Consider the following 25,474-nt stretch of genomic DNA (forward strand, 5'->3'; position numbering starts at 1 on the left):
ACAAACTAGGCTAGAACAGTCATGAAGAGAGAGGAAAGGATTCCCAAGGGCAAAGCCAAAACCTGGTTTCATAGATGTGTGTTCATTTGAGTGTGGAGGTCAGAGGTTATCATCAGTTGTCTTCCTCAATCACCCTGTACCTTACTTTTTGAGGCAGGTTCTCTCTATGAGAGAACCTGTATCCTGCAGAGGCAACTAGACTGGCTGGCCAGCAAGCCCAGGCATCCTTCTGTCTCTGCCACCCCAGTATTGGCTTTTACACGATTGCTGGGGATGGAAGGCAGGTCCCCATGCTTATGTAGTAAGCACTTGGCATTGGGATCATCTATTTAGCTATACTTAGTTTAGTATATACTTTTTATATACAGTACACCTGACAAGGAAGCAAAGTCTGCCTCGATTCTCTGCTATCTCTGATAGTCTATATTTGGTTCTTAGCTTGTAGAACCAAAAAATTCTCCAGATTTTCAGTGTTTTAGCATTGATTAGCACTGTTATACAAAAAAAGAATGCGAAGCTTACATCTTTCATATTCTTCATCCAATAAGTTGTAGGTAGCAGGCCAGTGGGATGGCCCAGTGATTCAGTCTCTGGGACCCATGTGTTGGAAAGGAGAGGATAACATGACCCCCGAAAGTCATCCTCAGACCCCCACACATGTGCCTTCCGTGTTCCTCTGAATAAATAAGTGTAATAATTAAAAAAACAGAAACAAAACCAAAATCAAACCAAAACAAAAACCCTAAACACTAGGTAGCAACAACACAACAACAAAATGCAGCCATTTTGCCAGTGCTGGTGATTGAACAACAAACAGAAATCAATGTGGTTTTAGCCTTCAGGAAAAACACTCTTTGAGAAAATAAGACCAGTCACTCAGATCTAGAAAGACCATCCTAAATGCTATGAGCCCAGGGACATGGCTCAGTAGCTCTTGCTGCCAAGCCTGATGACGAGTTTGATCCCTGAGTCCCACATAATGGAAGGAAGAGATGTGACTTCTGTCACTTGTACATACAAGTCCTGCCACATATGTACACCCGCACAGTATGCTTAAGGTCCTGGCTTCAATCTCAGGAACATGCAAGCATTTTTTTCTGAGAGTTTTCTCATTAAGGGATAAATTATTAAAATTCTTGCCAAGGAAGGCGGCAGCTCTGTGGGCAACGCACAGTTGTCTGCATGTCTGCCTGTTGCCTATGGAGACCAGAAGAAAGCATCAGAATAACTTTAAGCTGCATCTTGTCTCAGCATCTTACATACTGGCACAGCAGATATGCACCACTATACTGTGATCCTGGCCTTATGTTTACCTGTGGTGAGATTTGGGTTTTTCAAGAATTTTTTTCTCCACCATCTTTTGTCCCTTGTGTCTGTGTGTTTGGCAGCTTCAGTGACCACAGGCCTTTGGATCATCATCACTCACATGCCTCTCTCCTGAACAGTCCTCCCAAAGTCATGGCTCCAATGGAAACAGGCTATGTATGTTCAGCAGGCCTGTGCAGGGGTAAGGGTTTTCAGGAGAAGGGAGTTGGGCTGTTGCCCCCTCCCCACACAGAGAGAGCACAAGGCATTCAGGCAGTAGTGTTTGCCTTAGGAGATCATGAATGACTGAACCAGACACCAAGGATAAAATCCATGCAGGAACTGACCACTCACAGCAGAAATGGTGGGCAGGATTGCAGTTCACAGTCTGGGGTTCCTGAGAAGGCAGGTCATCAGCAGCTCAGGACCTGGTTTGAGGGGACTGGAAACTGAATGAATCTTCTAGATGTGCTGCTCTATATTACTCCTGAGCCAGAGGCCCCTGCTTGGCATGTGCCATGTTGTCCTTTGGACCTAGATCCATTCATACTGGAAGCGCAGATGACTCTGTGACAAACTCTTCATCAACATCGTATGTGTCTTGTACACCCCCCAGCTCAACGCTGTCTGCCCTACCACTTACTCAGTAGCTCCAAGGACAGGGTTCAAGCAGCTTCTGGCCAGCTTTGCTGAGGTGCAGCCTGAAGGGCCTCACTTGGGTCTGCAGTGTATAGCTACCTGCTCTTCATCCAAGAGACAGGATCTATGTGTGACTCATGCCTGTGTAAACTAAGAATGTGAGGCACAGATGCCCCCATGTTGTCTTTTGAATGGGTGATGATAGGCAAGTGCTCCCCATTTTTCTCCTTGGTGCAGATGTCTTTGAAATGTATTCCCCAGGCTTCCTCAGAAATTCATGCCACTTTAGCCCTCTTTCCTTAGTGCTGCCCTCCCCTAGAAGGCATCCTAGAAATGGGTCTCCTTCCTTCCCTGTTCTGTATTCCTGCTCCTCAGAGTCCTTTTCACAGGTAAAGTATGTAACTGTTCAGAAACTCTGGGCTTAGGCTGTTTCCAAGGAGACCTAGGTTAAGTGTAGCAGGCTAGTGGAATGAGGTCAATATTAAGTAGATGCCTACTGTACAGCAGGAGTTAAATTTCAACCCCAAACCACTGCTCCCATTAGCCACAGAAGAGTTGCATTCGGGTGTGGCAAGAACCCATCAAATCCTAGGAATAAAGATTGTATCCAGTTGGTATTATTTTAAAAAAAATCATTGTTTATTAAAACCATTTCATTGCCCAAGGCACTTCAGTAGCCTTCACAAAATACAGGTTTTTATGTTTGTTTTGTATTGTAAGTGGGTGAAGCATGTGCTTTCGGAGCACCATGGCAACATAATCAGAAGAGAAGACAATCACACTGAACACAAAACACCCACCGATGTGACATGACTGCAGCCAGCTACTCTGAGAGACTGTGAACACAATTTACATTTCTTTCTTGTAATTTTCCTCATGATTACACATCGTAAAAGGAAGAAGCATAGTGTTATTAGTTTTGGCACTCAGAGCAGCTCTAGTGGCTAAGATTGGGAAGGCCTTGTATGGTGGTAACTGCACACCAGCCAGGGTGACCCTGGGCTGGGGAACACAGGCAGTTCCCAAGCTTCTGCTAAGGGACAAATAGCTTGAGACACAAACAGCAGATGACAAACAAACAAACTCCNCATGACAGTGCTGGGAGAGGGAAGGGACACTCTGTTATCCATACATTTCCTTCAAGACACAGATAAGTGGCTGGCAGCCAGAATTCTGATTTACACAGCAGTGGAAGAAAGCCTTGGCCTCAACAGTAGATTTCTCACAGGGCCCGGACAAGTCCAGGACCCTGACCACACACACAGTACCTGGCTGTGGGACTGAGCAGTCACAGTCCACACATTGTCTGCTTTATGGACCAGCCTCCATCTTAGTCTCCTTTGGGCTCCCTCGGTCTTGTGTTATGTCACGAGTTAAGAGCGTTGCAGTTAAAACTTTTTAACTGAGAAAGGATGAGAAATCAAACTATCCATGGAATCACTTATTTTCTGAAAAGAAATTTTTGTTTCCTTCTGGTGCATCCTAGATAAGCACACTGCCCCCGAGCCACACTTATTCCTTTCCTGTAGATACTGCAGTTAGGGAAAGGAGAGGGAAACAGACCTGCTGTTCTATGTGCACCCTTATCAGGTCTTACAAAATAACAAAGCATGTCTAGCAGATGTTTCTCATAGTCTTCCAAGTCCTGCTTGTTCAAGAGACTCAATTCATTTCTTTGGAAGGCCCACATCCACCACTGTGATGGGACTGCAAGCTGTCTGGTTAGCCTTGGTGGCCCTAGAGGAAGGTGACTCTCCAGGACAGATGCCCCAATCCATGAGCATGTAGACACAAGGTTAACAGAACAGAAAAGCCCTCAGTCATTGAGAGCATTTCTGACAACATGAAGGTTTCCAATCAGTTTTTTGCCTTCTGGACGGGGTGTTAGAAGGCTGTGCTCTTTAGGACTGTTGGGCTTTCTTCACCATCTTTTTGCATTCTTGTCTGGCTTTGGATTTGCCACTGTTTTATTCTATTAAAACAAGAAAAACAAATGTTAGGAACAAACTTTAAACAGATACCTACCAGTATCAAAACAGGTAAACCAGATCAGGAGAGAAACAAAACAAAACACAAGGCAAATTTTGATGTTTTTCTTGGTCCCTGTAGTTCAGAGCTGCTGCTTTCATTGGCATTCACAAGGACATTTGCTCACACAGGATCAGGCCATTGCTGTAGATAGCACCATGGTCAAGGTAGTCAAGGTATTTGTGAGACAGGGTATTCAGGGAGCACTACTTTAAGGAGCAGACCCATAAGAACTGGCCAGGCCCAGACCCAATGAATCCACAATTAGGAGGAAGGTCTCTTACCCTTTGACCCTTAGCATCTGGTCAATGGTATCTGGGAGAGGGACACCAAAGCTCTCAGGGAAGAACAAGGTGAGGATAGCTGTCAGGATGGTCAGACTTCCCATGAGGATATAAGGCAGGAAGCGATCATAGGCACCTGTGGTCAAGCAGAGGACCCAGGTTACAGTGAGACTAGGTCTTAGTTGGGCCCTTTATTCTCTCTGGACTCTATATAGCGCTTACTGTCCTGTGGGTTCCAGTGCTTCCCAAAGCCTGGGCTGCCAGAGTGAAGTCTGGCATCTACAGATTCAGAACCCAGACCTGGAACACATGTGCCCAGAGGTCCAGCCGTGTTTACATTGGACAAGGGAGAGGTAGAAGGGAACAGAGACAGGACAGCTGCAGGGTTTCCAAGCAGCACATGGTGCTTGTCCAGGACAGGAACAACTTTCCACCTCTGCAGATGTGTCACAGTCTGATTTACACTCAGGTTAGACTGGGTACCGCCCAATTAGCACCATGTAGCATGCTTGCAAAGTAATTGCTACTCTCTGGACACTGGCAAGTCCTCTCCTGAGCTAGAGATATGCAGAGGAGAAGCAGCTGCCAGGAGGGAGTACTTCTCTGAACCATAGAAACTGGTGTCCTGATACATAAAATGTCAAAAGGCAGATCTTTCCAGGGCATAAAACATCTTGTCAAGTGTGCCATGCAGACCTCTATATGCCACCTAGTCAGCAGGCTGAGGCAAGAGGAGCAAAAGTTCAAGCCCAGCTCATACAACTTAGTGAGCTACTGTTCTGAAAAGTAAACTGAGGGCCAGGGAGATGGCTCAGCTGGTTAAAATACTTGCTGCTAAGCTTGGAGACTGGAGCTCCACCCCCAGGATCCACATGGTAGAACTGACTCCCTAAATTGTTCTCTGACCTCCACAGATAAGCTGAAGGAATGAAGTGTTTATGTTACGGCAACTGTCTGTCTATCAGACCTCTTGCATGGAAGGGATTCTCTTCATGTTCCTAACTCTAAGGAAAATTTCTCCAGGAAAGTACACTGCCTCCCTAAAGCATTTCTTCAGATGAAGAAATTGTACTCTGCGATGGGGGGTCTGGGGAGTCTGAAATAGAAACTCCCAGACTTCCTCGTTCCCATCTAGCTGTGCTGTGAGTTACCTGACATTTGCAAATGAGTGCCTTCTCTACACTACACTTGGAAAGGAACCTTCTCCAGTCAGGGATCCAGTAACTGTAGCATCCTGCTAACTACAGGTGCTTGTTCTCCAGCTCACAGTAAGGCTACTTAGAGCTTCTGTCCCATCACTCCAGTGCACCATGGTACTCACCAAGGTAAACAAAGTAGGGAGACAGGATGCTGCCAAGGCGGGATGCTGTGGAGCTGACCCCCACACCCATGTTTCTGACCACAGTGGGGTACAGCTCAGCTGTGTACACATAGACCATCGAGTAGGCAGAGGTGATTCCAAACTTCCCCACCATCACCAGGGTAGTGGACAAGTAATGTAAGTCTGGAGAGACAAAGAAAGTTAGCAAAGGCAAGAGAGTCAGTGCAAGGGTTCCCTGAGGACTTCTCTTCCCCTTTCTCCTTGGTTTGGGGTGGAGCAGTTGGTCAGTTTCTGTAACTTTCCATCAGAAGTAAAAACATGGCTAAGACTTCTTAAAGGAGATTAGTAGATGAGACAGGGCACTTCATGTATGTAAGGGTGCATGTTTCTCAACCCTGAGGCCGGGATGGTAAGCGCCCTGTCAGCCCAGCCCACCTGCCTTTCCAGAAGTCATCCTGTGTCATGGATGAGCTGCTTCACCTGGTCCTCATCCTGAGGACACCATGGGGTTAACTAAGGACTTGTATGTGAATGGGGGAGTTCAGTTCTAACTCAGGCCATGCTTGCAGGCTACTCAAGAAGTTCAGAGATCTGGGCTTTTGAGGTGGCTCAGTGGGCAACAGAGCTTTCAGCCAAGCCTGGAAACATGTCTCCCTTTTCCAAATAAATAAGTGTAATAAAATCACTGGGGGGTGGGGGGGCGAAACCCAACAACTATAAACCATCTGACCTTGAGGCTGACCCTCCAATTGACTGCACTGCCTAATGAGTGTAACTAAATGACCCACACAGCACTCTGAGCTCAGGTGAGAGCTAATCCAGCCACTCCTAGGTTCCTTTTGCTACATAATGGGCGGTTCCTATAAAAGGTCCCAGTATCACAGGCCCCAAAGTAACCACCAGAGCTCCCAAAGCCACAGAAGCATGAATGATTCTGGCAAGTTATAGACAAATAAAGCTTATCTTCTGTTATATAAGCTGTCAGAAGGGTTCTTCCTGTCCACCAGTGCAATGCTAAGGCAGTTTTATGAGCAAAGGCCTGTCCATAGCCTCTGAGACCTTTCTTTCCTTTTGTTACCCTGACACACACTGGGTTCCATACATGTCAGACTCTGCTTTTATTTCTTCTTTTTTTTTTTTTAAAATTAAGTCTCATGTAACCTAGGTTGGCCCCAGACTCCCTGATGGCCATGGATGACTCTGAACTTCTGATTCTCCTGCATCTCCTTCTTATGCTGGGATTACAGGTGTGACCCACTATGCCTTGCTCTATTCTATCAAATCTTCTGAAATGTTCTGACACTCTCATGGTGTCCTGTTACCTCATGTAAATTTTACTGAATGCCTCTTGCCATGACTGCTCTTTAGATGAGCTGAATTTCCATTATTTGTGTTCACAGATGGTAAGAACATCTGTGAAGTACCAGCATCTAATTTGTCTTCTCCACTAGAAACAGGCTCCATGCAGACCCACTCCAGCTATTTCTTGAATAAGTAAGACAGGACTAGAGGGATGACTCTCTTTCTCTTTATTCTAGAGAGAAATATATATATGAATATATTAACTTGGGTCTAGGCTTAATTAATCAATAGCCCGAAGCTTTCTTGCCATTGAACAAAGCCCAGGTCATGAAGAACACTCTGGTTTTGTGATACCATCTCTTGATTTTTTAAGTGAGCATTGGGTACATATAGCATACATGTAATGATCTTGATTGTATACACTTCATTAATAGCCTGGTTCAAGAAAGGGAAATACCGAAGATTTAGAGCTGTAAACAAATGTGTTCCATACCTGAAGGCACCAGCTGCATGAAGAGAAGGACACTGCCACCCAGGAAAAGGGCAGCCGAGATAGAATATCGCCGGGGCAAGTACTGCAACAACAGCCAGGCCAGCACATAGGCTGGGACTTCAACAGCCGCCAGTAGGAAGCAGTTCATATAGATGTTCCCATGCAAGTTAGGAGTGTCAAGAGATAGTCCAAAATAGCCCACTGATATGGTCAGCCTGCAACAGGGTACAGAAGAGAGCTGGAGAAGCAACATCCATCTCTCCAGACCCACACACCTTCACAAACTTTCATCCTGAGAAGTTCGGAGCTGCTCTTGATTCAGGGAATGGGAGCGCAGTAGTAGACTCCACCCTGGGCCTTACTGCATAGTACAGAAGTTAAGTTTCCCAGTGCATCTTCAGAACATTTCATAAAGAAAGTGTCTCACTAAAAGCTTATATAATTCACACTGATTTAATCACTAAGGGAAAAGACCCAACATGCAATTCAATATTAAAATCCTACTCTGAAGTATTTGTAAAAACCCAGTTCCCTGCTGTATGTGCTCTGCAAACAGCAGCTTTAAGAAGAATTAGAGAATATTTAATGGACTAGGTAAGGTATGAGAGAAATGGAGGATTACAGGAAAATATAGCACAAACATTTGGAGAAGGACCCTTAGTAGACTATTTGTGACCAGTCAAGAAGGGGCTGACAGGAACCCTAGTGTTCTAGAAGGGGGAACTCTCAATGTTGCAGGAGGCCTCACTGTTTTTTCGACCAACCCCATGCCTGGCTCTGATACTAGTAGGGGTTCTCCATTGATGACTGATACTATATGGCAAACCAGACTCTTTTTAAGTCATGTACAGGTTGAGACATGTTCTAGTGAAGGAAGAGAGTAGGCTCATAAGCACCAGGGAACTCCAGAACACTAGGAACGTGTGGGAGATTCAGAGTAAGTGGTATTTCTCAGGCTAGAAATCTGGGGTAATCTCCAAGTGGCTCCTGTTCCTGAGGGGGATCCATGTGTGCTGCATTGCTCTTGAGGCATCCTGGACGATTTGACGCAGGCCGATCCTTGCCCCAAACCACAAAGCAAACTACCTTCTTTCTGCAAAGCTGGCGGAGTCCACCAGGAAGGACTCTGAGGGGAAGTCTACCCTCCCACCTTTTTTTTTGTTTTTTTTTTTTGTGAAAGATTTATTTTATGTAGCAGTTTTCAGACACACCAGAAGAGGGCATCAGATCCCATTACAGATGGTTGTGAGCCATCATGTGGTTACTGGGAATTGAACTCAGGACCTCTAGAAGAGTGATCAGTGCTCTTTGCTACTGAATCATCTCTCCAGCCCTGCCCTCTCACCATCTTATCACCACTCATCCAGTAGACTCGAGGGTCTCCAATGTCCCAGGGGTCTGGCAGAAGCAATGCAGGTATCCTTGTCCCCCCTCCCCCCTTGAAATAATGATAGATTCCTTTCTGATAATTGCAATGCCTTCTCAGAAGACACCTGGAGAGGACACCCAGGCCATAGCATTGACTTCAGTACAATCTATGAACATCCCAGAAGGACCATTATCCCACTTTGTTTCCAGTCTCTGGAACCTAAAGGATAAAGTATCTTCATTGAGGCCCTTCTTTAAACCCCCAACTGTCCCAGTCAGAGAGTGTGTGTCATCAACAGAAAACATTTTAAAAAGGAACAGTCAGAGCTGGGCAGTGGTGGCGCATGCCTTTAATCCCAACACTTGGGAGGCAGAGGCAAGAGGATTTCTGAGTTCGAGGCCAGGCTGGACTACAGAGTGAGGTCCAGGACAGCCAGAGCTATACGGAGAAACCCTGTCTCGAAGAAAAAAACAAAACAACACAACACAACAACAAAACAACAAAAAAAAGAACAATCAGGTATGGAACAGGGTAGGGGTGGGGCTGTTTAGGGTGTGTGGAAATGAAGGACAATGAGGACCCAATGTAGGGGCGTTCCCTCTGTCTCCACGAGCACAGTAGAATTGCTGTCAGTTTCTTCCTGGCTATTTACCACAGATAATCTACTGAGGGAAGGGACAAGGAACAGGACAACTAAGGAAGGCCCTGTGGGATTCCCTTGTGGGATCCCTAGATCTCAAACAGCCTCCATGATCATTTTCTCCTTTTCTGGGTTTCCACTACATTAAAAACTGTTATGTCTCTGTGGCTGCCATCCATCACAAGGGAGAATCCTTGTATCTGCGATGACAGAGGTTTCAGCTTTGGTCTGAAGCGTGTCTGTAGACAAGAGTCAGGAGAGTGGGTACAGTTCAGGCAGATCTCACTTACGTACCACAGGATTATGGACATGATGGTGATGACCCTGATATTCCGTGTTCGGATCAGATCATAAATGTGGTGCAACTGAGGCTTTGTAGAATTTAAGTCTTGTAACTGTAGGAAGAAAATAGTTAGTGGTCTAGGAAGGAGAACAAGTTGAAGACCTGCCTCAGACAGGCACACACTTAGCACCCATCATTTTCGCTATCTGCTTTTCAAGAGTTAGGGAGCATTCTAAGGTTCTTCCTTGAAAAGACAGAAGTACAATGACTCAAGGGGATGTCAAAGGCCCCTGCAGGCTTAGTCAAGGACAAACTAGAGTAAGTGAGAAAGAGGTTTTAAAAAGAAAGGAGCACAGCAAAGGCAGAGGCCAAAGCTGGCAGATGCCTCACTGCATCAACCTGCCTATCCTCACTGGACAGGCACTTCCCAAGGAGGCCTTGAGGTTGCTTAAGTAAGGCTGACTCCCAACTCTCTTGGCCAGAGAGAAAAAAGTGGCTGTGAATTTACTGAGCTGATGTGTAAGTGGAGTGAATGTTGTGAATCCTCATGCTGTGTTGTTATTGGTCTATTTCCAAGAGACAAAAAAAAAAAAAAAAATTCAAATTGAAAAACAGGAAAACTGACCCACCCTTCACCCAGATTAACTTCCTATGAGATTCAACAAAGCCAAGGCCATCACTAAATCACAAGCCTAAACACAGTGCTGCTGCTTTCTTAGCTAACCCAGCTTGGGAACTTGTTTCTACCAGCTCAGCAGTTCACCAAAAGGTCACCTTGGGACTCCAAGAATCCTGTGAAACAACTACATTTCCTTACTGAGGCCAATGAGGCTTATGGGTTCACTCAGACTAACCCCTTACTTAAATGCCACCAAAGCCACCTGACTTAAAATGCCTTCAGTCCTGCCTTCTGTGCTTAAGAGCCCCTCTGGAGAATGCTAAGTGACAGCTATTGCTGGGCTAGCACTTCAGGGAGATGCTGGCAGGGTTCTTAGTCCTCAAAACTTTTTGTCTGCTTGTAACAACTGCTTCATCTCTTACCAGCTGCAAGTCCTCATCATGACTAGAGTATTTCAAACAGCCTGCTGCTCACACTGCAGCATGGCTGGAGGCAGTGTTCCTTCAACCAGTCCCTTTACTTCTCACATAAGAGACAAACCCAGAGCCATGTCTGCCAGCACTTGCAGTGTCAACTTCATGAGTTTGGGAAAGGGATCAGGAAGCAAGAACCAGGACCACACTAAGCCATGGCCTCAGCTTTCATGAGAATGGGGAAGAGAAGTGGCAATCAGCAAGAATCAGGCTCCAGGAGGATGGGCAACAACTAATTCAGAGAGTGAACAGAGACAGAGCACTGCTGATTGTAAATCTACCAGTGTTCTGATTATCTTCAGATGACAATCTCTGAGGCATAAGAAACTCCAAAATTCTGGAGTTGATGAAAACCTCTTTCTTATGAAGGGTGTTGACTATTAAAAACATAATTAAGCCAGGAATGGTGGCTATCATTTTAATCTGAATACTTGGGAGGCAGAGACAGTCAGGTTTCTGTGAGTTTGAGGCCAACCTAGCCTCCACAGAAGATTTATAGACCAAACAGGATTACATAGTGAGACGCTATCTAAAAAGGGGTGAGGGAACAGGTGGTTGCAGCACATACCTTTAATCCCTGCACTAGGGAGGCAGAGGCACTCTGGGTTTGAGGCTACCTGGGCCAGGTGTAAGTGTGTAGGCTATGGGTTGACCTGGGATGTTACCGCCAATCACTTTTTTAGCTTCTCTTTGAGACAGAGTCTCTCACTGACTGATCGTCTGTCTGACCAATAAACCTCAGGAATCCTTCTGTCTCAGCTTCCTCAGTATTGGGATTACAGGCACATTCAACCATGCCTGGCTTTTCAGTCTGTTGTTGAGGATCTGAACTCAGGCCCTGATGCTTGGGTGGCAAGCACTTTACAGACTGAATCATNTCTCTATTCCTCCAACTTCTGCATTTTAACACCCTTTGCCTTAGGGGTGGCCATGGCTTAGGGAAGGCAAGGGCTAAGTTCCTGTGAGCTGTGTTGTATGCTGCTGACCTAANATGGTGAGTGTGAGCCTCCCCAGCAGCTTCTACATGGCATTTACCTCACTTGGATCAAAGATAGTGGAAGGTGCAACAATCCCATTGATTTTGGCAGCTTTGCGGATGATCACCTCTGCCTCTTTAATTCGGCCTTGAGAGATGAGCCATCGGGGNGACTCAGGGATNAACCTGGAAGACAATGCAATCTAGTAAGACTTCCTGTTCACTTGCTCTCCAGAGGCTGGACTTGGCTCAGCTACATATGGTAAATGAGGCTTCAGACAGAGAGGCAGGTGTGTGTCTTTATTTCTGGTGTTCATAAGCCAGAAATAAAGATAGCCCAGTAACTACCTGAGGTATGAGCTCTGCTGAACACTGACTGAAGTGGGCAAAACCTGAAGCATCCTCCTGTACATCCCAAGGGGATCTCCACTCTGGCTGGCACCTGCATGTCTGCAATGGCAGTGCCCCCTTCTGGCCTTTAAGGAGACAGGTACTAGATGGGCTCCTGATGCCTGGCTTCTGCTGAGAGTCAGGCCCACCCAGATCCTGCTATCTTCTACTCTGTCCCTGTGAGGCACGGGACCTTCTGCAGGGATCACTTGACATCCATCTCTTCCTCACTCCACCTCTGATTTANTCAATAGACTTGTCAGTCTNTCTACAAAACAGCATTGTTACCAAGGCTGGAGACCGGTGGCTATTTTCCTTATCCTTGTGACCAGGCAGCCCTCTCTCCTCTCTCATAATCAGGATACATTGTTTCTTCTGTTCCCATTCTTGTCNAGGATGCTCTCCACCGTGCAAGGGNTGAGGANCTNACCCTAGTCTAGTCTATTCTAAGCAGTGATTCCTGCCAGGATTCTTCTTGGCTTGGAATAGCTTTTGCTTTACCTGCCCAATCTCCTCCTGTTGGCAGCACAGCTGGAGCCTGCCTTCCTCTGCAAGGCCACTCAAGGAAGCTCAATTTGGAACTCTCCCTCTCTTTACTTCCCAACCCCCCTGGTCTGGGGCCTCAGCATCAAGCAGCTACAGTCCAGGTCTTGCTGGGATCAGAGAACTTCCCAGAGGTTTGGCTGGTCTCTATGCTTGCAGCAAATTCTTAGCTTAACCTAGAANAGGGCAGAGGAGATGCCTACTTATGTGTTAGGATTCTGTGCTTTTTTGGCTTTTCTGAGTATGAAAAGAGTTTATAAATTGACTTATAAATAATTTGTACCCCCTTTTTCTGTGATCTAGAATTGGAATTTGAGAGCTACTGCTGCCCTCTACTGGATATGACACAGAAGCCACCCGACAGGGTAGGCAGCCCAAGGGCCAGGGCCACACACTCACCACCAGAGAGCCCCACATAGCACCCCTGGCACAGTGAGCGCCAGTAGCAGCATCCTCCAGTCTCTGATGAAGTATGCAAACAGNGGCAGCACCATGAAGCCAAACGCATAAAATATGCAAACTCCTAAGGTGGCGAATATAATTCGAATTGACTTGGAGAGCATTTCTGTTCCTGTTCAAAACAAGGAAGAGTCAAGTTAATTATTAATGAGGGTTATTTCCTTATGAATCTTCTGTGATATCATTTTTAACATAGAGACAAGGAGGGAGCCAGAAGTAGCTCTGTGTTGAGAGTCTCTGTGAAGGCTACATCTGAACTAAGTCTGCTCTGATTTGCTCCTAGGGTTTTTCTCTGAGGTCTATAGGTAACAGTTCTCTTATGAACACATCATNACCACCCTCAGACACATGCTAAAGAGCATTAGGCCCCTGTAAGTCCTTACACAAGGAAGAATTAATCAAAGGCAAAGTCACTACTAAAGCCACACATGCTAACTATGATCCTTTGTGGAAAAATGTTCTAGTAACTGCGAAAAGAAAACAATCACCCTCCCCATTATACAGCCGAAGGCACCCAGTGTCTGACTGGTTAGAGCAAGGCTCTTCTAAACAGAGAGACGGGAAGCTTTCCAGTGGGGACAAGGTAGCTTGTCTAAGTCATAGCTTTGAAGGGTAGACTGACCAAAACCTGAACTGGACTGCTCAACTCACTCTCCTTGGCAGACACTGATAGCCACCAGTGCTCTGCAGCACCTCTTTCCTGGGGAGCCTGCCCATCGTGACCCATCTCCCCTTGGTGTGCCTCCTTCTTTCTTGTTACCTAAGCCCTTTCTATGCAAGCCTTTAAAAAGAGAATTCTAGTTAATGACTGAAGTACTAATAAGGCCAAGAGGCTACAAGTCAGAGGCCAGAAGAACTGGACATCAGAAGTCAGAACCATTGTTATGCTCAATTGCTTATCTGGTAAACTAGGTTTATTTACTAGGGAATTCTAGCCACAAGGGACATCACAACTTGTCTCCAGTCAAGTGAAACACAGGATCAAGTACTCAACTCCAACCTGATGTCCATACCCAGGACAAATGCTGCCACGTAGTTGGAGATCTGACCCATGCCAACAAGGACAAAAAGCACTGTAAACATCTCGAAGTTCACAGAGAAGACCTGCAGGAAGCTGAAGCCAGTCTGCATGCCCATGGTCAAAAACAGCACATTCTTGCGACCAAACCTGGAGAGGAAAGGAGGGTCACAGAGAAGCAGCTGGGAGAGGCAGCAGCCACCGGCTCCCCTGAGGGGCTGTCTCCCAACACAAGGACTGCCACCAGGGTAGTCCCACCCTCTCAGTCTCCATGCAGACATTGAATTCCATACTTTCCAGGATGAATGTGTAGTCTGGACACTCATGCTGCCTCAAAGGCAGTGCCACAATGATGCTAATGATTGCAGGAAATGGAAAGACATTTGTTATGTGTAAATCCACATATTCATAATAATTTTTTTTAAATCAGGTAAAACATAATCATGGTAAATGAAGACTGGTCATTTATCCTGACTTCCCTCTGTCAAAGATATGTATAGCTAGAAAGAGGTGTAGAGGAAGAATTTTTTATACAAGTGCTGAAAATAGTGAGCAAAAAGAGAAAAAATTCTGTGTCATCATTGCACAGCACCGTATGAACCGACACAGTCTCTGTATGAGGGATTGCCAACCACATGATGCCGTCCTATGATCTTGTCAGAGAGACTGACCCTGACCTGAGCCTATGAATGCAGCTGCCTTTCTGCACTAAATGCCAAGAATAAGGGAAGAGGCTTAGGGGATATAAGATCACCTAGACCTGCAGTGGGAAATTCTACAATTCTTAGGGTTCTTTAATACATAAACCTCAAGGCAAAGAAAAGGGTAAAGGGGAAAAAAATCAGAATACATTAGACTAAAATTTATTAAGTTAAATAAAATTATTAAAAATATCAAATTAAATTAATGAAATAAAATAATTTCATTATTTTATGTACATGTATGTGTACCTAGTGGCTGGTGTAAATACATTCCTGCTCCTGAGACTAGAGTTACAGATAGTTATAAGCTGACGTGTGTATGCTAGGAATCAAATCCCAGCCAGTGCTCATGAATGCTAAGCCATCTCTACAGTCCCAGGATACTAATGTTTGTAAATGGACAAGAAAACTTGTATTTAAAGAGGGGTCAGTTGTCGTGGCAAATTCCTTCAATCCTAGCACTTGAGAGACAAAGGTAGGAGGATCTCTATGTGTTCCAAGCCAAACAGGACTACATAGTAGAAATACATCTTTAATAAATATATGAATGAAAAACTATCTTCCTGCCCCCACAAACATAGTAATTATACAAATAAAGGAGTTTGGACAATAAAATCAAAAGACAATCTCTGGAATGCCATAATCTTGATTTTTGAAAGTCTGAAAGATCTGAAATTTCAAAGCATCAAAATGCTGAAAGCATAATTTTGGAAAAATTAATTTTATATGTATAGGTATTTTTGCCTATAGGTATGTCTGTGTATCATGTACATGCCTGGTACCATCAGAGGCTAGAAGAGAGCATCAGATCCCCTGGAACTGGAGTTAGAGATGGGAATCTGTAACTGGGAATCAAACCCAGGTTCTCTGTAAGAACAGCAGGCTTTCTTTCCAGCTCCCAATTTAACTCTTGATGATAAAACAAAGCCAGAACAGTATCAACAAAAAAGCCTACTAAATAAAAAAAAACAAAACAAACCTCCATCAGTCACCCAAGAATACAGAGAAATTTTTACCTTTCACAAGTACAGATGTACAAAAAGTACATCTCTTCATGAAGAAGTTCCAACATTAAAATTGGAAATATTACAAATATGAAATATATAGCATAATGAATTATAAAAAACAATACTTGTATGTGAAAATAACCAGAGGAAATTGGTATAGTTCAGAGGCAGAGTGCATGCTGAGAGCACACACAAAGTCCTGGATTAAATTTCCATCATAAATGAAATGGAAACAAAACAACTGCAAAAAGAAGACCCAGGGTTGGCGAGATGGCTCAGCGGGTAAGAGCACTGACTGCTCTTTCAAAGGTCTAGAGTTTAAGTCCCAGCAACCACATGGTGGCTCACAACCACCCGTAATGAAATCTGATGCCCTCTTCTGGTGTGTCTGAAGACAGCTACAGTGTACTTATATATAATAATTAAATCTTTGGGTTGGAGCAAGCAGGGACTGAGTGAGCAGAGTTGACTGAAGCGAGCAGAAGGTCCTAAAATACAATTCCCAACAACCACATGAACGCTCACAATCGTCTGTACAGCTACAGTGTACTCATATGCATAATATAAATAAATAAGTCTTTAACAAAAAGAAGGCCCAGCACACAAAAAATGTGTATTATGGGATAGATTATGAGCCACTGCACACAGGCAGCAGAGGAAGGCTGGCATCATTACCTACAGTGCAGACTGCTGCCTTTGTTAAAGCAGCATGTTCCTTTTCTTTTGGTCATAGTTCTTTCTGGAGAATACATTCACATGCACTGTCTCCATGGTGGACCTTCTCCTAAGTCGATGCAGACTCACACACTAGTCTCTTTGGGACACACACTCTGATACACCTGAAATGACACTTTCTCAAGTTTCTAGCAATGTTTTGACTAACGTGTTGCAGTGTTCCTGAGTACCACAAAGGATGCATCATCATTCTCTTCCCAGGACATAGCTTTCTTTCTTTACATACAGAACTTTCTACTTTCTTTACATCCTTCTTTACAATGAGAATCTCAGTTTGGAGGCTTACTTTGGTGTGTGTGTGTGTGTGCATGTACATGCAGGTGCATGTGTGTGTATGTGTTCTCCTGTGCACATGTGTGTATATGCATGTGGAATCCAGCAGTCAATCTCAGTGTTTTTATTCAGAAGCTGTCCACATCATTTTAAGACAGGTTTCTCACTGGCATCTAGAACTCACCCATTAGGCTAGGATGGCTGGCCAATAAGCTCCAGAGAGCTCCTGTTCCTGCCCTTCAGTCACTGGGATTACAAAGGCATGCCATGCCACCCTGCTATTACATGGGTGCTGGGGACTGAGCGTGGAACTTCAGGGTTGTGGGACAGCCCTTCACTGTGTGTGGAAATACCTGAAGTTCAGAATTCAGAACTTTGAGTTTCTGTTTGTGATTTGGGGCAGTTAGTTTTAGGCTTTAGGGTTTGTTGCTTTGAACTATCCCTCTACTGATTATGATTGGCACTGGCATGGAAGTGGTTACTCATGGGCGCTAACTTGGATGGGCAAACACTGGATGTGCTTCTGAGGCAACAAAGTTCTCCTGCCAGCCTTGCAGTTGTTGTCAGGCCACCTCCATTTTGGTCGAACTGTGAAGGTAACAGAATTGAAAGTCATTTGGTAGGAGGCTGGGAGTAGGAGGTGGGTGCATGTGAACTAGAGGAGGGCATGTGGTAGTCGGAGGACAACTTGCTAGATAGAGATGGTTCTCTCCTTCTACCATGTGAGTCCCTATTGCAGAACTCAGGGGTGAGCTTGCTTGGTGGCAAGTGTCTTTACTCAGAGCAGTCTCTCCCACCCACGGACCTGGTCTGGTCACTTTTAAAGCTGTGAACAAAATGGCAAACATACACACTTACAAAACCAGGAAATACCAGTCTATTTATTCTGTGTTGAGCCTCTTATAATCCAGAAAGCTAGTTTAGGAATGTCACATAAAAGGCATGAAAATGTAAAATTATTTTAATTTCATTTGAATTTAGACAAGAATATGCCAGGAAGAAAGCTTTACATTTGTCCCATATAAAAAGTTACTGCTGATACTCTAGACAACAAACTGAAGGCAAAAATCTATTGCCCCAACAGTTCTCTGGTTTGTTTTTTAATCTGGTACTCAACAGCAGTGAGCTGTCCACCTCATAAGCCCTAGTACTTCTTTGGGTGTGCAGACAGGCATGATGGGAATGCTGGAAGCTGCAAATAAGGACTACAGTCTGAACACAGCACTTTCAGTGTTTCGTTTACAAATTTCAGGTGCAAAGGCTAACACATACACTCAGAGAGGTTGTCAGGGGAGGATTTCATTTATCCCAGACTGGCCTCTAAGTCACTATGTAATAGAACATGACCATAAACTCTTAATCCTCCTGCCTCCATCTTCTAAGTGATGGGATTACAGGTGTGCACCACCACACGTGGTTTATGTGGGGTGTAGATCAAACATAGGGTTTCATGCATAATAGTCAAATACTTCGCCACCTGAGCTACATCCCTTGCTCCCTGCCTCAACAATTTCAGAAAAGGTCTTTACACACATTCAATCACCCTTCTGCAGGGAAGGTGATCCTTAGTATGTCATGGGTTTTGTTTCCATTGTTTCTTTGAGAGTAAACACTATAGTGTGGAAATTAAACACTTTACTCTGGGGATCACAGTGTTCTTTGCATGGTAAACAGGTTCTTAAGCTGGCTCATAAAGATCTGTTTAACCTAGGACACAACTGGCACGGTTTCTACACCCAACTCGGGGAACCTCCCTTCTTGCTTTTGACATTTCTCAATTCCTTTGAGATTCAGTGCACATTCTACCCTTGAACTCCTTACTCCTACCTGGAGGACATCTTAGCCTGGTTTGCCCTTCCCCTAGTATTGCACATACTAGAAGGTCTTGTGGAGTATCCATACATCCAACAATACCCTGAATCTCTCCAATTAGAGGTCTTATAATCACCCCAAATTCAGTAACATCCAATAGCATTCAATATTTTCTCTGCAAATGTGATCCTTAGTTATTAAAGGGTATAATATCTTACTTTAATACGAAGATTTGACTAGTCAGCAAGTTCTCCAGACTTCATTATCTCACCTCTCCATCTCTAGCAGCCTTGGTCCTATGCTCAGCCCCTATCATCCTTTGCATGAGCCACTGAAAAGCTCCTAATTGGTCCCTTTAATGTCCCCCCTCACTTCCACACCAAAGTGTTTACTCTCAAAGAAACAATGGAAAAAAATCCCTGCAGAAGGGTGTTGGATGTGTTAAAAGACCTTTTCTGAAAAAAATTTTTTTTTTTTTTTTTTGGTTTTTTGAGACAGGGTTTCTCTGTGTAGCCCTGGCTGTCCTGGCACTCACTTTGTAGACCAGGCTGGCCTCGAACTCAGAAATCCGCCTGCCTCTGCCTCCCGAGTGCTGGGATTAAAGGCTTTTCTAAAAATTTTGAGGCAGGGAGCAAGGGATGTAGCTTAGGTGGTGAAGTATTTGACTATCATAAAGGTGGTGGTGACACATGCTTTTAATTGCAGCACTGGGTAGGAGGCAGAGACAGTGGATCTGTGAGTTTGAGGCCAGTGTGGTCTATAGAGCGAGTTCCAGGGCAGCCAAGGCTATACAGAGAAACCCATCTTGAAAAACAAAACAAGCTGGCCGGTGGTGTCGCATGCCTTTAATCCCAGCACTTGGAAGGCAGAGGCAGGCGGATTTCTGAGTTCCAGGCCAGCCTGGTCTACAGAGTGAGTTCCAGGACAGCCAGGGCTACACAGAGAAACCCTGTCTTGAAAAAACCAAAACCAAAACCAAAAATCTAATGAGATATGCAGTTATGAAAGTTTTCATTATCTGAGAGTAATGGTACAGCCTTGTAATTCTAGCATCAGGAAAGTAAGGCAGAAGGACTGCTATAAGTTTAATGTCAACCTGGTCTAAATAAATAAATAAATAAATAAATAAATAAGAATTAGAAGTCCCAGAAAGATAGCCTGATGATCTAGTAGGATCTTTGGAACTAATGTAAAAGGTATCTCCTAACCTGCAAATATATTCTGTTGCTTGTACACTTCTTCCTCATACACACACACACACACATACACACACACAAAATTAAGAAAACAAAAAAAAAATTTGAGTACTGATGTGAGAATGACCATATATGTAAATATGCACTCATAGAACCCGAGAGTATGAGACAGAGTCAGCAGCTTTGCTTCCCGGACAAGATGGCATCTGTCTCAGCCTGGATGTCTCTATGAGCCTGCTAGCTGGCCAGGAGGATGCTGCAGCACCCTCTACTGCAGTGGTTCTCAACCTTCCTAATGCTGGGACCCTTTAATACAGTCCCTCATATTATGGTGACCCCTGTAGTGGTTTAAATAGGTTTGGCCCCCATAGACTCATGTGTTTGAATGCTTGACCAAGGGAATGACACAGTTAGGAGGTGTGTCCTTGTTAGAATAGGTGTGTCTTTTTGGAGGGAATGTGTCACTGTGGGGTGGGCTTTGAGGGCTACGAGTGCTCAGTCTCCCCACCCAGTGAGGAAGAGAGTCTCTCCTGGTTGCCTTCAGATCAAAAGGTAGAACTCTCGGCTCTTTCTCTAGTACCATGTCGCCTGCATGCTGCCATGCTTCCTGCTATGATAATGGACTGAATCTCGGAAACTCTTAAGACAGCCAATTAAATGTTTTCCTTTATAAAAGTTGCCTTGGTCATAGTGTCTCTTCATAGCAATGGAAACCCTAACTAAGACTAACACCAACAATAAAACTTTGTTGCTACATCATAACTGTAATATTGCTACTGTGAAGAATCGTAATTACCCCTCTGGCAGGGGTTGTGAACCACAAGTTGAGAACCTGGGTCTAGGAGTATACTATCAGTGCCACCATGGCCAAGTGCTCTCTGCTGACTTCAGCTGTCTGTGATAGATCCCAAAGCTCCAACAAAAGGGACTTAGCATAATGGACCTTCTGAGAACTTCACAGTTCTTGATGAAATAACAATAAAGACAATAAACCGTCATAGACAATCTCTATTTTTATTGTTGCCTTTGGTTGCTCAGGCAGATTCTCCCTAAGTAGTTCAAGATGGCCTGAACTCTCAATTCTCTGGTCTCAGCCATCTGAGTAGTGGGATTGAGCACTCACTAGTGCCCACTACTTGAATTTCAAGGTTTTTTTCTCTAAGCCATTAATGAGCCTTAGATAAAAGCTTTAACATTGCACAATACTATGTTTGTAACAAATAACATTCACTCTTTTGGTCATACAGTAAGTGCCATACCCTCAGCCATTTAGCTAAGGGACACCAGAGTACATCATTACAGTTATGATGGAGCACCACTGACTAGTGAGATTTCTATCTTCTCTTACCTTGTTCTGAGCCAGAACCCTATCTTCAGATTACAGAGGTAGCCACCATGGTATTGCTTAATGTTCTACAATACAGTGCATATATACATGTATAGTATCAACTTCTCCCTTTCTCAGGGATAGGAGAGTGCTTTAATCTCCTAGGGAAGATTAGTCCCTAAGAGACTGTATTAATCTCCAGACTAGTGCAGAAGTGAACCGTGGCAAAGTAACTGGTCATTGAATTGTAGGTACACATGACTTGACTGACTCAGGTTTCTCTGTTCAGTAAGGATTATGAAATGATGTGAGAGGTCATTGGCCCATTTTACTTAATATGGAAAAATCTATGCTAGACATAGCTACTGCTGCTTCTGAAATGCATGGTCCTGGGGTAAGAGAACATGATCATTTGAAGTCAAGTCCAGGTATATACTCTTTGATAAATGCTGGACACCTTACCTGTCTGAGAGCTGTCCTGAAATGAAGGAGCCCATCAGCACACCCACGAAAAACAAGGAGGTGGTGAGTGGGGCTTTCCAGTCATCCTTACACACCAGGTCCCACTGTAGGAGGAGCAAAGGGATGCATCACTTATTCCTTTTCTGAAATTTCAGGCTTCTTGGAAAATGAATTAGCATACCCTACATCCCCGAATGTTCTGACTATAGGAGCTCACTGATCTAGCAATGACTCACCTGGGCAGCAATGCAGAGAAAACAGGTGGCCTCTCCTTCTCCATCTTGTCTTTCATAGAGTAGGCTCCCATGACTTGATTCAACTCAAGGAGAGGAGAGGGCAAGCAGTAACACTCTACCAAGCCAGACACTGATCTCTGGTCAGCAATGGCTTTTGGGCTTGCTAGTAGGTGGATAAATGTTCCACACATGGCTGCTAATACCATGACTGGAATGGTTGGGGTCATAAAGTTGAAGGAACCAATAATGATAGGCAGCTTCTGTGTCATAGACAAAATTATGGCTACTGTCATTCTTTTCTTTCTTTCTTTCTTTCTTTTTTTTTTTTTTTTTTAAGATTTATTTATTTAGCCAGGCAGTGGTGGCACACGCCTTTAATTCCAGCACTTGGGAGGCAGAGGCAGGCGGATTTCTGAGTTCAAGGCCAGCCTGGTCTACAAAGTGAGTTCTAGGACAGCCAGGGCTATACAGAGAAACCCTGTCTCAAAAAACCAAAAAAAAAAAAAAAAATTATTTATTGAATGTATATGAGGTACCCCATTGCTCTCTTCAGACACTCCAGAAGAGGGCCTCAGATCCCATTACAGATGGTTATGGGCCACTATGTGGTTGTTGGGAATTGAACTCAGGACCTCTGGAAGAGCAGTCGGTGCTCTTAACCACTGAGCCATCTCTCCAGCCCGGCTACTGTCATTCTTAAATATGAAAAAAATGTATTGCTTTTGCTACAACAAAGATTACATGAAGGATAAGTTGCTGTAAGGTGTTCATCAACATGTCCTATATGATGGTTGAAGACTGATACATCCAAGGTAGACGAGAAACCTACTCAGAGGGCTGGGTTGTATCTGAATTGGTAGAGTGCTTGCTTAGCATTCATGAAGCCCTGGCTTCAATCCCCAGCACTGCACAAACTAGGTATGGTGGTTCATGTGTGTAATTGGGAAGAAGGATCAGAATGTCAGTATTTAAGGTCAGCCTTTAACTACAAGTTAATACCAACGTTAACCTGAGCTACATCAGACCATGTCTTTAAAAAGGAAGTAGGAGGTGGTAGAGGAGTAAGAAAAGGGAAATGTACACAAGATTCTAATGCCAAGTTCTAAAGTTGTGACCTAAGTAAGTCTCCCAAATATACTTTCAAGGCTGGATACCATGTGAAAACAGATCAAATTGTTCTATAGGCATGGTAGCATCTTTCTGGCTTTCACATCACCTGCTTGATTTATCCTGTCCTTAGTCTAGGTAAGAGGATAACTTGATGGAGTAATATGCTGTCACCTACCACTGTCAGTCCCTGACAACTCTAAGTGCCTGGCTGTGACGGTTTGCATATGCTTGGCTTAGGGAGTGTCACTATTAAAAGGTGTGGCCTTGTTGGAGTAGGTGTGTCCTGTGGTTGTGGGCTTTAAGACCCTCATCCTAGCTGCCTAGAAGCCAGTATTCTAGCAGCCTTCAGATGAAGATGTAGAACTCAGCTTTTCCTGCATCATGCCTGCCTGGACGCCACCATGTTCTTTAGAATCCTTGATGATAATGAACTGAACCTCTGAATCTGTAAGCCAGCCCCAATTAAATGTTGTCCTTTATAAGACTTGCATTGGTCATGGTGTCTGTTCACAGCAGTAAAACCCTAAATAAGACACTGGCTTACATTAATATTTGTCTCTTAGTGGCCACATGGAGCCTTTGAGAAGAGTGAGAAAGATAAGAGGGCTGAAAAGTATAGGATGGATAACTTTCATATCTACTATAGTAGGCATTTGGACTTGGCCTGAATTTCTTTAGAGGGTAGGATGATAGTCAAAGCACACCAGCTAGATGGGCTTACCCTTGAACCTAGTATTCCTGTACTCCTCTGGCTATGCAGTTATAATTAAAGCACTGGAAGATCAGATCAGCAGTGCTTCTACTTGGTGGGTGGATAGGCAGTACTGGGCCATGAGTCAAGCTTCATGGCTAGAGAGCTGTAAGAGAGGAACCAAACTTTGAGAATCTAGAACAGCTATGACCAGGGGTCTACACTTCTTTCTAGTTAGAAATGTGCCTCTCTAGTAGTAGTAGGCTCAAGGTATATTAATATAGTTGTCAAGGATTTTCAAACTGTCCATTGAGATAGACTCTTTATCTCATTTATGTCTCAAGAAAACTGTTAAGCTCCAACCCTTTCCCCTGCAGAAGATTCATACACTCTTTGTTCTCCACATGCATTCGGTACTTCAAACACATGATGTAAAACACTCATATACATAAAAATGAATCTTTTTTAAAAAGCTATTGAGGTGCTTTTTAAAGGAATAAAAATATCATATCTCTTATTTATTATTTAATGAATATGTATTCTATCTGTATGCATGTGAATATATGAATGTGTGACTACATACATGGAGACTAGAGGAGCATGTTGCGTGTCCTGATATATTCCATTAAGACAGGGTCTTTCACTGAATAATGTAGCATGCCTGGCTTTCCTCTCTCCCTCTCTTCCCCCTTTCTCCCACCATCTTTTAAGACTGGGAGTCTGTGTAGCACTGGTTATCCTAGAACTCACTCGGTATACCAGGATGGCCTTGAACTCAGAGACCTACCTGTCTCTGCCTCTTGAGTGTTAGGATTAAAGGTGTGCTCCACCATTGTCTGGCTGCACGGTGTGTGTGTGTGTGTGTGTAAAAGGCATATATGTGTTTAGGTAAGTGGATGCCACATGTGTATGCTTGCCTCTGCAGATGGAAGAAGGTATTAGATCCTCTGGAGCTCTATTAACAGTTGGTTGTGAATCATCCATGGGTACTAGAAACTGAACTCAGGTGAGCACAAAGTGCTCTTTTACCACTTAGAAATCTCTTCAGCCCTATCCTCCTTTCTTCTTTTAATATGGGAGCTGGGATCCAATGTCAGATCTTTATCTGTGCAGCAAGCACTTACTCACTTAAACATCTCTCCAGCTCAAAGAAGTACATCTTTTGGCTTTATATGTAATGAGAATTGCTTTTCAACTGTGTGAAGGGAGTAGGGCAGAAGAGGGGGCGGTATAGTCTCCAGGGACTAAATGTTCTTATATCAGTGAACTAGCTGGAAAAGTGATAGGATTTGTGCCCAACATGCAAAAGTCTTCCATGCAATGTACCTACTGTATGTGCATCGGTGACCAAGCATACGAGCAGGTATCAGTTAGTAATGAAGGCATTCATTTCTAAAATATTTTGTTTTGCTTTCCACTACAATTAATGATGAATCCTAGCTGTGAGAGTTTGTAGTCCCATCACTTAGGAGCTAGAGGCAGGAAGATCACTTGTCATCAGCCAAGGCAGTGCAGCAAGACTCAAGATCCAGAATAAAGTTGAAAAAAAAAAAAAAAAACAAAACAAACCAATAGTGGATTCTTACCTCAGAACTCTCAGAAAAAAAATAATATTTGCTATAAAAGCCTGTATTGTGCCCACAGTGCCCTGAGCAGAGGAATGACCTGGGAATCATAGGATGTATGATTTCTCTTTTGTTTATCAGTTAGTTCTTAAGCCTTCTAGAAAGGTTCATAATTTATTCCCTCACCATTTCAATAAGAAAGTTCTGATAAAAGATC

General features: G+C 44.0%; 1 protein-coding gene across 1 annotated transcript in view; it reads right to left on the minus strand.

The window, feature by feature from the left end:
- Positions 1–2,559: 2,559 nt before the first annotated feature.
- The window catches only part of LOC110304779 (solute carrier family 22 member 5), a 28,647-nt gene continuing 5,732 nt past the window's right edge, over positions 2,560–25,474 (minus strand). Inside the window, exons 2-10 of the mRNA XM_021176373.2 lie at positions 21,656–21,759; positions 14,138–14,292; positions 13,065–13,236; positions 11,792–11,918; positions 9,676–9,776; positions 7,373–7,587; positions 5,578–5,760; positions 4,257–4,392; positions 2,560–3,916 (exon numbers count right to left, since the gene is read on the minus strand). Coding sequence (XP_021032032.1) covers positions 3,829–3,916; positions 4,257–4,392; positions 5,578–5,760; positions 7,373–7,587; positions 9,676–9,776; positions 11,792–11,918; positions 13,065–13,236; positions 14,138–14,292; positions 21,656–21,759 — 1,281 coding nt within the window. The 3' untranslated portion in view covers positions 2,560–3,828. The remainder of the gene's footprint in view (positions 3,917–4,256; positions 4,393–5,577; positions 5,761–7,372; positions 7,588–9,675; positions 9,777–11,791; positions 11,919–13,064; positions 13,237–14,137; positions 14,293–21,655; positions 21,760–25,474) is intronic.

The sequence above is a fragment of the Mus caroli genome, chromosome 11, assembly GCF_900094665.2.
Source record: "Mus caroli chromosome 11, CAROLI_EIJ_v1.1, whole genome shotgun sequence".
Lineage (NCBI taxonomy): Eukaryota > Metazoa > Chordata > Mammalia > Rodentia > Muridae > Mus > Mus caroli.